The sequence below is a fragment of the Eurosta solidaginis genome, chromosome 3 (assembly GCF_040869045.1).
Source record: "Eurosta solidaginis isolate ZX-2024a chromosome 3, ASM4086904v1, whole genome shotgun sequence".
Taxonomy (NCBI): domain Eukaryota; kingdom Metazoa; phylum Arthropoda; class Insecta; order Diptera; family Tephritidae; genus Eurosta; species Eurosta solidaginis.
The window spans coordinates 66,604,446-66,621,839 of NC_090321.1; the positions used below are offsets into that span (position 1 = coordinate 66,604,446).

The 17,394-nt window shown below is 39.8% G+C and overlaps 1 protein-coding gene across 1 annotated transcript in view; it reads right to left on the minus strand.

The window, feature by feature from the left end:
• sli (slit guidance ligand) overlaps window positions 1-17,394 on the minus strand; it is a 271,300-nt gene that overhangs the window by 144,131 nt on the left and 109,775 nt on the right. The window contains 1 exon segment of the mRNA XM_067772110.1: window positions 6,457-7,865. Within this exon segment, the coding sequence (XP_067628211.1) occupies window positions 6,457-7,250 (794 nt within the window). The 5' untranslated portion in view covers window positions 7,251-7,865.

Consider the following 17,394-nt stretch of genomic DNA (forward strand, 5'->3'; position numbering starts at 1 on the left):
TCAAACGCTGTGTCATCTGTTAGAGAGTACACAGCAACAGAGAGGCAGTTCTAAGCTCTTTTAAGCCTATCGTTAGGACGGACCAACCATAGAGTTTATAATAGAATGAAAAAAAACCTTGGCTTCGATATATTAAATAACCTCTGCAGATTTACCAAAAATATTTCGTAGAAGGATCTTCCACATAATCTACCTTATGCTGATATCTACCCAGAAAATGCTGCACCGTCTCTCTGGTAGGTGTTCTAACATCGTCAGAAGTAGTCAATAGGGCGGCACATGAGTGCCTACAGCCAAACGACCTATACTTTTGTTGTTGTCAGCACTAGATCTACTTTGAAGGCTTCTTGTCACATTTTCAGTCTCCTATTTTTTTTTTAAAGAGCGCATGCCTTGAGGCTTGCTCCGTATAAGTCTCAATTAGATTGAACGAGATAAATAGAAGGCGAGAGGTACACATGATCGACCTTAGACTAAAAATAGAGGACTGTAGACTCATAACGGGTATTCTGACTGGACACTGCCTTCTGGCGTCACATGCCTTTAAATTTGGCTTGGTCAGTGAAAGCAGATGTAGGAAGTGCGTGTTGGAGGAGGAAACGATCGAGCACATTTTGTGCTCATGCCCTGCGCTTGCCAGGCTAAGACTCCAGGTATTAGGAGTGATACAGCTGTCATATCTAGAAGCAGCAAGTGTCTTAGGCCCTGATTTTTTGATAGGGTTTTCAGTTTGGTCGTTAAAACGAACTTCTGGTAACACTACGGACTTATTCAGTCCTTGTGAGGTCCTCATGGACTGGCCAGTTCAACCTAACCTAACCTTCAGTCTCCTCAGTCAAAGCAAGTGAGTTGTTTAAGTAAAAGCTCCAGATGTTCCTGTTGTAGTTGTAACCGCTAAAACACTCGATTATGAATCCGGTATGCTACAACACCAGCGCCTTCCGGTACCTGACAGAAACTTCAGAAATATGAATTTTATTCACTCCTTACCAAAGGCACATCTGTCTAGGGAATATACTTAATCCCTTAGCCATCGCATTTTTCCCTTGGCTACTGCTAAGAATTTGTTTGTAACGACACTGGTTTTTCAATGACGTAGACATTTCTATAAAGTCCGAACACATTCTGTACGTGTAGATTTTCATGCCGCTGTCAACTGTCACGGTCAAGAAGGATCCCCTTCAATTTGACGGTTGATTTGGGGGTAAGGCAGAGCACATTCGAGAAACCTGCGTCAGGACTGCGCATACTATTGCGAACCCTACACTGTCCAAAGTCATGTACAGGATAGCTGCACGCATCAGCTGCGCAACATGATCTATGAAAGTGACAGATAGGATACGCTACGGTGCATACTTCTTACCAAACAAGAAGGTGACTGACTGGCTCATTACCGTAGAAGTAGTCATATAGCTCACGAAGTAAGCATACGTACCCGGAGTAATTCTAGGTAGGGAAAACTGTGCGGGTCGTGAGAGTTAAAGTTTTTAAATACCGTTCGGGTCATAAAGCTTTCCGATTTCCTTGTAATGGAAACAAAGGAAAAGTGGGCCGGCATACTAAGAATTGAGGATATCTATATATGGCTGTTAGGATTTCCCACCAGCTTAATCCGGCCATGTACGAGAAAAAGATGTAAGACGCTGTATAGAAATTGTCCTTCAAACGTTTTTTATGGAGGTCAGTGAAACAGGAATAGCTAAGAACAGAGTTGTAAAGGACGATGGATATAGAGGCCCAGAGTCAATTATTTGGAGTCCCTGCCTTTAAGCAAAATTAAATTGAATACCCAGAAGCCTAGGCATCCCAACAGACAACTGATTGATGAGGCTACATCGCCCAGGGGCTTAAGGGGTCATCTTCGAAACCATTATGAGGAAGTACGGCACCTGAAAACGCAAGCATGAAGCAAAAAAGCACAAGCAGGTCCTCAGTGATATCCACAAACAGGAGTCGAACTTCTATGCAAGGAATTGCCCGGCGAATATACCCAGAGCTAGCAGAGGAGGAACGCCTCTCCCTAGGGAAACGCGCGTCACTCTAGCTCAACTTCTATCTGAGTACTGTAACAGGTTAAACTCTCACCTATTCAGAATCAACCCTGACATACAAAATTTATATGTTCAGCTTGCAATGTGTCCCCACATGACACCAACCATCTCTTCAACTGTATTGTGGCACCAACGCCTCTAACACACCTCTCATTATGGTTCAACCCTGTTGAAACAGCAGTTTTTTACTGACTTATTTAAAGTCCTTCGTAAAAATAAAAAGGCAGCAAAGAACACATTTAGGCCGGTCCATATGTAAACGATGTTTGCTTCTTTACCCCTTTTAGTATGTTTTGTGGAATTTCTACAATATTTTTTGTTTATGTAAATTTTTCTAAAAAAGTTTTTTAATTACTAAAAACTAAAGTTTTGCACTTATCAAAACTATTCAAGAGCGGAGAGCTCGAATGAGTGGGTATTACTGTGATGGTGTGTAGCAATTCATTGACTTGATGTTAATTGAAGTTTTAACAAAAAGTTACCGAACAGAATTGTACGTAATTCTCCGAAAAAAAGAAAGCAGTTACTCAAAGTGAATAAGGGAGTTTGTGTGTGTTTGTTGGATGAATGCGTGCTTGTGTTTGTAAAACGGAAATGCACTTTGCCAATGCTTTTATTTACTTCAAATCAATCAAAAACGATACAAATGCAAATAATGTAATGTAAGAAAAAAGAATAACGAAAATAGGAAATGGTAAACATTTTTTATTAGGGTGGTCCTTTATATACATGAAAAGCGGCCCAAAATATGCATGCAGAAAAGCAGTCAAGAACTTTGGTGGCAATGAGTACAAGGTAAAGCGAAGAAGAGCGGCGGAAGTAAGCGGCGTTAAACAAACGCAGGACGATGTTCACCATTTCCAGTTTATGCTGGGCCGTATAAGAGAATGTGATACGAGAATAATCCAGACGCTCGTAGAAGAAATCAAGCGAGAGAGCTCTAGCAATCTGAAAGATGTTTACGGACCATTTCCACAATCTTCTTTTAACACCGAACGATTTCTATGAACTAAACTGCAGACACAGATACATCAAAACAATATTCGAGAGTGCGTTACACGCATAACCCAGACGCTCGTAAAAGGAAACAAGTGAGAGAACTATGGCTCGCTGATATGCTATATAAACGGCATTGAGCCAACAACGTAAAACGATTCCGTGCAATTTGCATCATCTGCGATAAACGCTGGTCTATCTCTGTCAATTAAAGTGGCGATCAGAGTTAACTGGAAACACGCTTTTATCACTTTTCAAATTTGGTTTGAAGACGAATAATGGAAACATCTCACTAAAGATGGTGCAACCAGGGACGGAAACTATTATTCCTTTTATAATATAATTCTTTGCAAAACTAGTAATTTTGGACTTTTAATATATTTGGATCAAGATAAAAATTATTTTCCGATTTTTATTGAAAATTATTTTCCGATTTTTAATAAAAATACAGATTTTACTTTTACATGTGGACTTTTATGGAAAAAGTTCGAAAAATAAAAGGATGCATGATTCGACATGATATTGCTATAGGGATAACTGAGAACTCAAACATTTTCACCTAGAACAATTTTTTGACCCGGACTTTTATTATTTTCCGTCCCTGGGTACAACACCTAAATCGGTTTGTTTCCTAGCCAAATTTGGCAAGGGGTGATTAATCAATTTACAATAACTGTTCACTCTGCGAAAAACGGATTCGGATAAGATTAGTTTGAGCGGCAATCCTTATCTAACGGTATACATACATTGGAATAAAACTATCGTCGATGATGACGAAGTCCTCTAAATATACAAACAAATCCAGAGGAAGTTACTGGAAGCTCATCAGAAAGTTGCAGTAATGACAGGCTGTTTCTACTTCATAATCCTTCATAAAGCTAGAGAAAAATTAGCTTACAAATGTGATGAGGCCACAACATGGATTTTCATAAGTCGATGATCTGTTTAGCGGGGATAAAGTAAAGTAAAAGAAGCACAGTACACCCCAGATAAATTTGTGTTGAAAAAGTGCAAGACAAAGAGTGGTTTCACTGAATGCCAAGGTGGATGTTATGCGAAGAGTTCGGCACATTGCAAACAGAGATGTTGTTGTTGTTGTAGCGATAAGAACATTGCCCGAACGCCTTGGGGAGTGTTATCGGTTTTGATGGTCCTTTGCCGGATGCAGATCCGGTACGTTCCGGTAACAAGCACCATTAAGGTACTAGCCCGACCATCTCGGGAGCAATTTGATATGACCACATGAAACCTTCTAGGCCATCCTGCCCTCCCAACCCCTAGTTCCATGAGGAACTTGGAGTCGCCAGAGCCTCGGCTGTTAATGAAACAGGATTCGCCACGGGCAGGTGAGGTTGACAATTGGATTGGAGAAGCTATATATTGCGCTGGCAACCCCTTTAATCAATTTGGTATTTTAGTCGCCTCTTACGGCAGGCATTGCATGCCTTCTAACTCAGCCTATCTAGTACTTTCCACTTGACCAGTATACTGTGTACTATGCCTAGTAAAAGACCGTGGGGCTTTCTAATCGTCACACTACAGCAGAGCAAGGCAAACGAGGACAGCTCATCTCTCTACTTCACTTAAGTTTCCATCATTGAGTTTCCTGTCCATTACGATATTAAGATATCTAACCTTGTCAGAGAGTACTAACAATACGTGCCAAATCGCAGGTTACTTGGATTAAGAAATCTTGCTCTTCTTTTAAAAACTAATACTAATTATAATTTTGGTTAGGTTGATTAGTGTTGCAGAAAAGTCACAGGGAATGTGTCCTTTATCACTCTTCTTTGCATAGTCTTCGCACCTCGATTCGCAGCGAGGGCGCTGTATGACTCAGTAGTGTATGAAAAAGGCAAATCAGTGCCCCATCGATTTGAACTTCAAATGAACCACAGAATTATGTTTAATGCATGAATTTTTCGCACTTCAGAAACCTTTTCATTACAACAATGCAACGCAAATTTTATTGAGCTCAGACTTTTCTGAGGCCACTTTTGATACCTTTTCTGGAAATTCACTATTCCCCACTCTTGTCTCTTGAAAATTTGCAGCTAAAAAGGCAAACCTTCATGCTGGGTTATTTGGAAATGAAGCAAAGAGATTGGAGAAATCTTGGGTTATTCGCCTCATATTCTTCAATTATTGTAAGAGAAAATCGGTGTTGCATCTTTTTACCGTAATAAATACGAATGTCTGATAGGAAGATATTAGATTGCAGCGGATATTTGGCAAAGCGAGAATATCGCAAAGCAAATCTGTTATTGGTTTCCCCCTCTGATCGTCCATACTGCTTCTACAACACCCCTTTAGCATCTTTGGTCGTTCTTCGTCTTACCAGCTCATGGGTCTACTAGTTGGCTTCCAAGTTTTCATGATCCTGGAATCAGATGGGTGGATAAGTTAATAATACTATTCACCACACTTTCTCTTTCATTTACCTTGCGCCATTAGTAGAGACCTCCTCTCAAGGAATATTGCGGTGCCTAAATATGAAGTACGCAGGTGGATTGAAATAGATAGAGAATCAGGCGGTAATCTGTCAACATAAAGACATTTCTTAAACCGATTGTGCGCGGAGCTTCGCTAGGCTAAAAAGAAAGTGAATAACACCAGAGACTATTGAGACTGGTGATGTTTGAATCGATAGGTCACACTCGGTATACTACATAGAACATACACCACAGTCCTGATGTCACATTGATAGCATATGTAACGTGGTTAGTTCTAAAAACTGAATAAACCGCTGCGTTCTAGCACTCCGTTCAATGAAAATTATGATTAAGGAGGAAAAGAGAATTGGATTTTAGGAGTTTATGTACATATATGGGAAAGACTTTCCGTCATCCCTTACCAAATTTAGTTTAGAGATAGTCCGGTTTTGGCGTTGCGCTATCTTCAGTGCAGTTTTTAGTTCTAGGTAAAAGATATTGAAGATTAAATGGAAGATCGCCTTATGTCGGCTGATTTTTCAAAGCGCCCTATTGCAGAATTTGTTTCAGCAACATTCTACCTCTCATTTTTGTTTTCAAAAACGCTCTATCTCAGCAAATATTTAGTATGGTATGAGTTGATTTAGGGCGTTAATAAAAAAATGTTTAAACAGGGGAACTTCAACCAGATTTTAAAATGGAGTGTTTTTGAAAACAATTCTGAAATGAGACGCTACTCTATCAAATTCTTAGATAGGACGTTTTTGAACTGCCGGCCGAGATGGGGTGGTATTCGATTCATTCATAGACAAATTTAGAACTCGAAATCCCAAAACTATTTAATTTCATACTTAAAGAAATATTTCACAACTTCGGCACGTTTCGAGGGTTTAATTAAAATTTGTTGCATTAAGGACTACCCTAAAGAAACTTTTTCATATACATTTTAAAGAATAGGTAGTTTCTGATGTACTTACAGTCTTTCAACATCCGCTGATATTTTTCTCGGCACTTGTGTTAAACCACGATGCGAACAATCCACAGTTAGGCCATTACACGAACAAACACGCGGACAACGTGATTCGCTGATCACACCCAAACTGCCGCCGGGTATATGAATACCCACCGAAGAGCCACCATATGGTTCGGCAGCAACCTGAAGAAAATCAACGCCGCCAGCAAACAAATGTAGAAGAAGAAAGAAATATACACAAAAGAGCCAACAAAGGCGGCGAGATTGCTGACGGAGCGTAATAATACTCGTAATGATGGGTGGTGGTGGTGGTGGTGGTGCGATGAGTTTGTTGAGGCTGCTGTTGCTGCTAAGATTGGGGCGATGCATATTGGCGCGTGTAGTAGCACCCCACATAGGCGTGACGAAGGAAGTGTAGTGCTGTAATGTTGTTTTAGCGTTATGTTGTAGCGGAGTGTGCGGTGAGCTTGTGTGGCAGTGCGCCAAATTTACATCAGCTCTAAGACCATAATCATCGTCCTCAACGTGGTAGTCGATGCAGTCAACATTATGCGCAACAGCCGCTGCAGTGGTGTTCGTGTTAAATGTTATTTCGACATCATCGATTGCACTTTCACTGCTGCCACCAACACCGACACCGACACCATGCACGCCAGCTGTGCGCTTATATCTAACACATGCACTTATGTTGTTGTAATCATCAGCATTACCCTCGTGCTCGCTACTACGTCCGTGATGGCCTCCTCCTTTAAATCGCATTGGGGAGTAGAAGCGACGTTGGGGTTGCAGGTGCACCATAGCCGCACATTAAAATGGAGGGCGCGAGGGATTGTTGTGTTGGAATTTTTTATATTTTTTTTTTTTTGTTTTAGTTAAATTAAGTGTTTTTCGTTTTTAATTTTTCACGCTCGCCATGCGTTGCAATTTGTAATGCAGGCAAGTTTTTTTTTGGGTTTTTGTTTTTGTTTATTGTAGTTTTTTTTGTGGCAAGACGCGGCTGCGTTATTTCTTTTGTTTATTAGATTTTCGAAATAATTTTCGTTTTCGCGCTTATTATTACTTTTTTGTTTGTTTTCTTATAGAAAAACTAAATCGCATTGCACTCTAGCATGAGTAAGAAGGAGATGCTCTCATTATTTTCTTGCATGCAATTGTTTTGGAATTTCGTTGTTGTTGTTTTCTTTGGCTACAACAAAACAGCTGTGCCATTTTTCACATACTCACGCGCTAGCAATTTTCGTTTATTATTATGTTTTATGGCGCTTTTGTTTATTTTGTATTTTTTTGCTTAATTTTTTCTAATTTCGTATTTTTTATAAGCACTAAATTTACGCAGCGTAGTCCTTTCTTGCGTTTATTTTCTTGTTTCACCAAAAAGTGGTGAATTTCTGGCCTGTTTCGTAACGGTAAACACTATTGAAAAGAGAACGTTACATTACTTACAGACACATAAATATATATTATAACAAAAAAAATAACAAAAAAAAAAAAAAAACAAAAAAAAAAAAAATAGACACCGAGTTCACCACGTTATGTTGAATTTGTTTCCTGTTGCATTTGGTGGTTGTTAATTGTAAATAATTTTATGGGCGTCTGAAACAAAAATGACAAACAATCAACCAACCAACCACTTTGTTCCCTAAAATGTTCGTGCGCTTTTTCCAAAAAGGGCAAGAAACAAAAAAACAAAAACAAAGGACATGCAACAACAACGAATTGAATATCGAAAAAAAGGTCGCTGAACACCACACCACACTATGCACTATCTCTCTACAAAGCTACAGATTGCCGCTGTGGTACGACCTGTAGGTAGCGGATGTACATTTGTCTTGTTGTAATTCAATGCGAGCAGATAATAATGAATGCACGCGCGCTTATGTTATTTGTTGCTGTAGTTGTTAAGTTTTTTTTTTTCAATAGTGTGCTTGCATTGCTTTTGTTGTTGCATTTGTAACTAAATAACTGCTGTTCATTTGCGCTGCTAATGTGTTGTTGTTATTGCAAATTGCTTGCTGTGCGGCAGCTGTTTTTGTATAGTTGCGCTGCTTCTTCTTCTACTTCTTCATCTGCTTTAGTTATAATCCTCTGCAGCAGCAAAAAAAAGGTGCCTGGAAGAGAAAGAGTAGAAAAAAAAGTGGAGCAAAGTTAATGAACATGTTGCAATAAGGCCTACAAAGATTATTTATATAGATAATAGTATAGGTAAGTGCTTGTGTATATATGTATCAAGGCTCTGAAATAACAGTTAACCGAAAATTCGTTTCGGTTGCCCAACGAGCGAAATACTTATTTTCTAAAAATTAAGGTTACGCACTGTGAGTAATTTTTATTATCAATAATTGAGAATTCAGCATCGACAGAAGAATTTATTTTTAATATTTGAGGGTTTGTCTTTGAGATTTATTCATCCATCCCTCAAAAAAATAGTTATTAAATGAATTTGCAGAAGATATATATTTGTATTCACTTCTCGATATCTCTCCTACTACAGAGAAACTTAAACAGTTGTAAAAGGGTTAACAGTTATCTTTTTCGAACACTTAGATCAGGGATATCTGGTTTATATATGTACCAGCCGGACCCGTGCGCATCTTGCGCAACCAATATAAAGGTCTCTTATCAAATATCAACAGAAATCAGCTGTTCTATCAATAAATTAAAACTTACAGCGCTGCCATCTAGCGTACAATAGCAACTACCGATAATGCAGTGCAAATATTCACAATAGTGCCATAGTACAAATAGATTTCTTTGTGTGCTCACAATCGTTTATTTTTAACAAATTATTTTAATAAAATATAGCTAAACAAAAGCACTACGACCAAAATTGCCCAAAGCTCGCCAATAGCCCGAGTCTCCATCTTTACAACCAAAACTTTATTTATAGATTTGGATTCCAAATAAGAGGGAAAAGGGAACCCGTACATAAAAACAGCAATTAGAAATAATATATATGATAGTGGGGATATAAAATATAGGCCCAACAATTGGTAGCAATTTTAGCGACAGAGTAGTCCACTTGATACGGACGAGGGACCAAGATGGCACAACATCACCGGCGGTGTTCCTCAGTAATCTCTTCTAGAGCCAACTCTGTGGAATGCGAGTGAGCTACAAATAGATCTTTCCGGAGACACGCAAATTGTCGGTTACGCAGATGATATTGCCGTGGTAGCAGTGGCCAAGAAACTAGATCTACTTCAAGCACTACATATCTAATGACGCCATAGCAAAAATAAAGGAATGGCTGACAAAAATGGCTGAAGATGGCCAGAAATAGGACAGCGAACTTTGATAGTAAGTAAGTCCTAACCAAAGGAGATTATAAAACAAATTCAAGGGCGTACTTGAAATATTTAGGAGTACTGGGCTCAAAATTAACTTTTAAGGAGCACTTCAGGGCAGTGGGAGATCAAGTTTCTAAAGTTAGTGCAGCTGTAATGCGTTTAATGCCCAACATCGGCGGCCCAGGCAAAACCACCCTCCATCAGCTATTGTTCAACGTTATCAGCTCGATAATATTATACTTAGCACTATTGTGGCACGGATCTAAAATGACTCACCACAAGGATATTTTAGCAGCTTACTGAATTACTGTTATAAGCACAGCATGTGCTTATCGGACGGTGTTCAGCGACTCGATCTTTGTTTTATCTCAGAAAATCCCAGTTGAATGGCTGTGAAGTGAAAAGGCCGATCTAAAGACGCCAAGACAAGCGCAATACTTAGTAGGCAAGAACGGTGGGAAGTATCGAGGAAAGCGCACTGAACCTTCATGTTAGTTCGGAAGCACGGCACTGCAAACCAAACTACCACCTCACGCAGATGTTGAGTGGGCACGGCGGTTTCAAGAAGTATTTAAGCTAGGTTAGATTGAACTGGCCGATCAATAAAGACCTCACATGGACTAAATGGGTCCATAGTATTACCAGAACTCATTTGAAGACCAAACGGGGGAAGCCCAATCAGGTGCCAGGACATATGTTATAGAATAACTCCGTCCTCTTGGCAAATACTAGCAGTTTTCTAGGACCGAACGTAATTACTGCCTAGCGTTGGTAGGATAGAGGAGGATCCATTCTGCCCACACTGTCCCAGCGAATTGGAAAACGCAGAACACCTAATGTTTCATTTCCCTCGTTTTCATGGCGAAAGACTCTCTGTACACAGCGTTTTTTGGAGAGGAACCTTCCGTAAGGAATTAAGTTCACTTTATATGCAGATAAATGGGTTGTTGGACTGCTGTGCGCAAAATGGCCTTTCTAATTATGATGTGATTGATACATGCTGAAAGAGAGCGCAAGGAAATTGCCCAACGCTCGGTCCTGTGAATGTAAAAAAAAATATAGTGTTTGGCTTGACCACAAGCGGGAATTTAGAGCAAGCTGGCCGCTAGACAAACATGATATTTAAACTGAAGTTCCATGGAGCGGAAACATCTCACAATAAGAACAAATCTAAAAAAGTCTCAGGTAATAAAACGCTTTGTTTGATGGCGACCACCACACACGTTTTAAAGGATCACAATGTGAGAGCATGCGCCTGAAATGTACAGGCAATTAATAGCAGACCCAGCCTCGCTGGCTGATCTCTCGAATATATAGGCTGAAGACCGGAACGAGTTGCGATGGCACGGTAAAAAGGCTGGCGGGATTTGCAAAAATTACCGCAGTGGTAATCTAAAGGTAAAGTAGCGTAGCGCAGAACCCTACGTTCTTACCGGAAGAAGAGATCGGCGCTACCAAGTAATGCCGTTCGCTGGTGTGCATCATAAAAATATCGTTCATCTGTGCCTCTGTAGTGAAAGGGGAATAAGGCGGTACGAGCAATGATAATTTCTTAGAAAATTGGAGCTGAAATATTAGCGCACTTCTCTCAAGACATACATATGTATATGTAAATCCTGCTTCGTGACTTAAACTAACAAAATTCTGTATTTTTAAAGTCACCTCTCTCAATAGGAGGAGTTTATTGAAAGCGGTCATCTATTGTATTAAGTTACAGAAAAAAGAAGTATATGGATATCACCTCATCAGAGAGTACGAACAAAATGGGGCACATCAATCAGGATTTCCCATATCGACTCGGACGGGTATAATGTGGTATCGAATCAATATATGGACGTTATTTTAGCCAAGTTAGCCGGGGAGAAGAAACTCCACACAGTCACTATCCGCCAAGCGATATCGGGGAGTTATCGAATATATGTAATAGAATTTCAGCGTATCAGGAAGAACAACTGGTACTATGGGGAATGTCGAGCTACTTCATAACCTAAAGGATCGCATTCCGTAGGGAGCAAGACTTTGAATAACTCAGAGTTTAAAAAATTATTGACTGTATAGTGTGGAATAAACATAATGCCCAAACTTAAACAAACAAATGATGTATATGAAAAAAGCTTTCAAAGCCAAGCCGAAGCTCCGCAGAACGAGTATTAGGCTTCGATGCACTGCTAGCTTTATTAAGATCTATTGTGTTTTGCAGAACGTGTAATGGTGGCCTGATGACCGAAGTTCATAGCGTACTTGAACTACGTATGAAACACTTTCTTTTATTAGTAAATACCGAATGTGAAGATTATGAACTTGATTTTCTTACCATAAAAAAAATATCTAAGGCCGAGCTTCTGTTCCAATTTGCGTCGTGTCCCTTTTGATTTTCCCTACAAATTGGCCGGACGGGACCTACATGTTTTATGCCGACTCCGAACGACATCTGCAGGGCAGATGAGTTTTCACTGAGAGCTTTTCATGGCAGAAATTCACCCGGAGCGCTTGCCAAACACTGCCGTGGGGCGACCCTGCTTAGAAACATTTTGTTCTAATTTAAAAACCTTATTTCTAAAATTTTCATGTTGCTTTGCCCGGGGTGTGAACCCAGGGCATGCGGCGTGGAATCTATTCATTCTTGCAGATTGATTTTTAAAAGCCCATACCATAAGTCAAGCGATACCGCAAGAAGCTCCCTCTAGATAAACTGAAGTTCAACTTTAACACGAAAGGGTCTTATCAAATCACACTATGTAAATTGCCTCCCGCAGCTTCCCAGATCTGCCCTAATGTGGAAGCAATATCAGGCGCCTTACATTGGGCTTAATCTGCAAATGGTTTGAAATTCCTAGCTCATTGCAAGTCCAAGAAGCAGATCGGCAGTGAGTTTTAAAACCTTTTCCAGCTACCCATATACTGAGATAAAGCAGTTTTGAACCTAACCAGTTGGAGTATTAGCTGAACTCCTAGTGATGACCACAAGAAGCGCTTAAAGTCCCATGTACCCAATTCGGATAACGCAGTTCCGAGAAGTGATATGATTTAGAGGAGAGTTTCCCAGACCTATTTTATGGTTTACGGGCTTATTTCTTAGCGTCTCTCAAAGCAAAATTCTTTTAAAAAGAACAGTACTCTTCCTGCTTGCATCTCTTAGCTGTCGTGATGCATTCCTTAAAAACGTTTGATCACAGTTCTTAATTTTTGGTTTTAGAGCTGAGTGTGGACAAACTGTTGTGTGGCAATTTTCCCTCAAATGTACTACATAATTTACTCTCTTGGGATAAGATACTGAGAAATAATCCCTGAAACCCGAGGAAGAGTTACTTAACAACAGGGTGACAGACCTAAAATAAGAAAAGATTTAATTAAGATGCTACTTAGTTTGCCTGGGTTGATGTTTGCGTCCAGCACTCAATTGGAACAAGAACGCGGGTGTTCTTCTAGCACAAATTGAGTCCGAATTTTTGGACGCAGTGGGATAAGACCGGACCACGGCAGGTAACCACGTTAAACTAAAGCACTACTTTTGGTTGACGTTCTTTCAAACCGGAGCCTTGAATACTTGTTTGGTTTGTTAATATCATGTAGCCTTTGCTCGAGTATCCGGCATTAATCGCCCACCTTTTTCTTTTTACTAAATTGGCATCTAGCTTCTTTTATTTCCACCAATACTGTAGTTACCTTCATGATTCTACATACATTGTATGTGTGATGTGTGACTGTGTTACCTGGGCACGATTCTGGAATTGTTTCTGCATTTCAGCAAGACGATCAAACAAAGCTACATACATAAATATACATACTTACATATACACAGGTACATATCAGCTTGTTGCTTTTGTTTTTCAGATAAAATGAAATACGTGAAATAGCCTCAGGTAGTGAGATTGAATTAAGTTAACCAGGCTGACAAATTCATATGTTTTACTCAAGGACTTCTCTTCCAAGATGTTACAATCATTGTATTTGCCGCCATTATGGAAGTGGTGGGTGGTAGGCTGAAGGGTTGCAATTAAAAATGCATTCCCTTTTCGTAACTTCAAGTGCAGAAAGCAAACCGTAAGAGGTTGGCAACGTATTTGGCAAATTAATGTAGGAACGTATGGTGGAGTTGAATATTCAAGGACTAAATGGAATTTGAGACGATGTTCAGACCGCGGATTGAGTGCAATTCGCGGAAGGTGCTGATATGCCTGAAGTTGATCACTATTTCTTATGTTCTTCTTAACATGGCGAACAGCACATAGTCCGAAGACGAGTGTGGAAATGTAATTTGCCTGTCAACATCAGCAATATATATTGATAGTCAAGCTGCGATTAAGGCAATAATCTCACACAGGACTTCATAAAAATGTGTTCTGGGATGCAAAGAAACATTGGAAAAACTTCACTCAGGCCGGACCATACATCTTTACTGGGTTCGCGGTCATAAAGGGACAGAAGGTAACGAAATGGTCGACGAGTTGGCAAAGGAGGGTGCAACACCCGCTGAGTCGAGGATAAACGTCCAAATCCGTTTAGGAGAAATCAAAAGGAGACAGGAGTTGTATATGATTCATCAAGCAGGAAAGGCGTGCAAATCACGTGCAAAGCCTACGATATTAAACTCACAAAGTGGCTCATATCTCTGAAGAGAGAAGACTTAAGGCTCACGATGGGCATACTGACTGGACACTGCCTTCTGGCGTCACATGCTTATAAGTAAGGCCTCGTCAGTAACAGCAAGTGTAGGAAGTGTGAGATGCAGGAAGAAACAGTTGAGCACGTTCTGTGTTCATGTCCTGCGCTCGTCAGGTCAAGGCTCCAGTTATTAGCGGCAGCAGAGTTGTCAGATCCCGAGGTAGCAATTAAATTGGATCATAGAAAACTGCTAGTACTTGCCAAGATGATGGAGGTATCCTATAAGATATGTCCTGGCACCTGATTGTCAGCTGTCTGCCGTGTGGTCGTCAAACAAATTCTGGTAACACTATGGACACATTCACTCCATGTATGTGAGGTCTTTATTGACCGACCAGTTCAACCTAACTTCTACATAAGCGCGGATGGCATACCGAGTTACATTTTTCAAAAAAGATCTTTTTAGATTTCTTAAACACGCACCCTTAAATGTTGTAGTAGTTTCAATAATATATCTGCAACAGATTAATCCCTGAAGATAATGGTCACCAATTGATCTATTTGTCTACATTAGGGCATACTTGATGCCCTTTAGTCCCTTTTAGTCAGACTTTGAAATTTATGTAGTCAATTTCAAGAAACAATAAACAATGTTCAGGAAAGGCAAAACTGGATTGACTTCCCCCATATATGTATTCCAGTGTAATTTTTCGTATTTACCAAGCGCTCTCTGGGTGAGTAGTGGAACAAATATTCAATACAGTGTACAGATCGGTAGGTATTGACTGGGAAGCCGGTAGTATGCATAAGTGCAAAATTTCAGATTTTTGACTTAGCTCCCTATTGACCTAGGAGTACGATATATTCCATTATACAATACTAGCAGACCCGGCAGAAGTTGCTCTGCCCTAGCTTTGGCCTATCTGCATAACTTTTAAGCAGTTTTTACCTCTTACTCTCCCTTCCCCTCTCTCCAACTTTCCCCTATCTTTCTATTCACTTTTCCCTCTGTCTTCCTCTTTTTTCTGCGTCTCTTTCTCCCTTTCCGTATTTTCCTTCACTTCTTTTTCGCTTCATCTATCCAAATCTTTCTATCTTCGTCTAACTCTATTTCTTTCTCCTTCCATCTTTTCTCTTATATCTAGTTCTTCTTGTTCCTCTCCATCCCTTTTTCCCAATCGCAGTCCCACCTCAAGTCCCAGTCCCACTCAAAGTCCCAGTCCCAGTCAGTCCCTGCTCCATTTCCCGAAAAAAAGTTTCATAAACACTAATCTAGGCAAAGGGCTCAATATATACCAAATTGCAGGCAAATCAAACCGTGAATAGAATTTGTTCGAATTGATCGGTCTCTGGTCCACTTCCCGGAAAGAAAGTTCATAGGAACGCTTTCCCATCTTTCAAATTGGATCAAACTGCATACGGTGTGCAAATTTGATTAACATCGGTTAAGTAGCTTAGGAGTCCATCGAAGACAAACAACGTGACACGAAATTTATATATATTAAGAAAATAAAAATATTATATTAGAGTTAAAGAAAATGATACAATCGGTAAGAGTTCCCGTGCGGGTAGAGAGAACATTTGTCCGACACTTTCCGTAGGGGTAGGAAGAGGATCTGTCTGGCCGTACGATAAAAAGAAGAACGTGTCGAACAGTACTCGTAAGGGAATAAATGAGAGTAGACTGTCCGACAATATCGGTAGGGAATTTAGAGGACCAGTTAGACACTAACAGAACCAGTCAGACATAAACAGGTCTCTCCATAGGACATGCTCAAAGAGAAATTTTAAATAAAACCCATAGATCTAAAGTGACTAGAGCCGCATATTTTGCAGGGATATACCTCGTGCCTACAAGCGTATTTCTTTGAACTTGACCTTTTCTAAATTTAGTGAAAGTTTTTCTTAAAAATTTCAAACAAAATATTTCTATTTGGAAACGCCTACAAAATTTTCGTGCATTGTTTTTGTGGGTAAACATATACATACATACATGCGCATTACACATTTACAGATGACACACAGCGGGGAGGATATGTTCAAGGAGATAACGTAGTATACTTTAATTGGTTAGAAAATTGTAGTTGGAAGGCTTTCATAAACCAAGAATATCAAATAAATAGAACTAGATTCAAATATTTCTTCGAATATTCCTCCGAATTGAGGTTTTAACTAAAGGAGCGACAGAATTGCCAAACGATTCTACAGAAGCTTTCTATGTTTCTCTTATGTCACCACACTACACCATCGGGTCAAGTGTTCTTCTCAGGGAGATACCTCTTTATACGTCATGGAGTCGAGATTTCATTAAATATTTGCATGTTTAGGGTTGACGCTTAAGTAGTAGCCTGAAGGACTCTGTATGTCATTATGCTTTTTAAAGAATTTGTTTCACACTAAGGAGATGAATCTATGGCATCATATGAAATCATGCAATGGTAGTTAAGAGGTCGTTGCTTGATAGATAGATTTAGAACCTTCATTTTGGAGCTTATACTACGTGTGCGAACTTTTAATGCCTAGTCCCTAAGGTAATATCTTTTGAAACTGAATGCCTCGGGCCATAGATCTTCAAGCTAAGTCCCTGGGGTGCATGCCGTTATCACATCAGAGATGTACGCAGGGCCATGAAATTAGAAACTTTGGCTTCTTACTTCTACAGACAATGGATGTACGCTTGCTTGCCTTATGGTCTTGTATATACCAAACGGATTTTGGGGTACTTTAAATCAGGGGAGTACATTTCATAGCACAATTGTGCTCTCGTTGTGTATGTAGAAGGACAATCACATTAAATTTTTGGCGACCTATGCTTTAGATTGAACTGACTCACTTAGTCATGCTCTCTCGTTAGTAATATTTCATCTGCGGAGTAATACGAAAGGCATTTCGTTTATCGACCTAAACGCAGTTTAGCTGCGGCTCCTACCAACATCTGATAAATTTCAGACGAGTATTATATCGAAGAAACTGTGAGAAAGGTGGTCCTGGGATATAAGGTGTATCATTTGTGTATGTAATTTCTAAGTGGAGCTCCGAACTACTCTGCC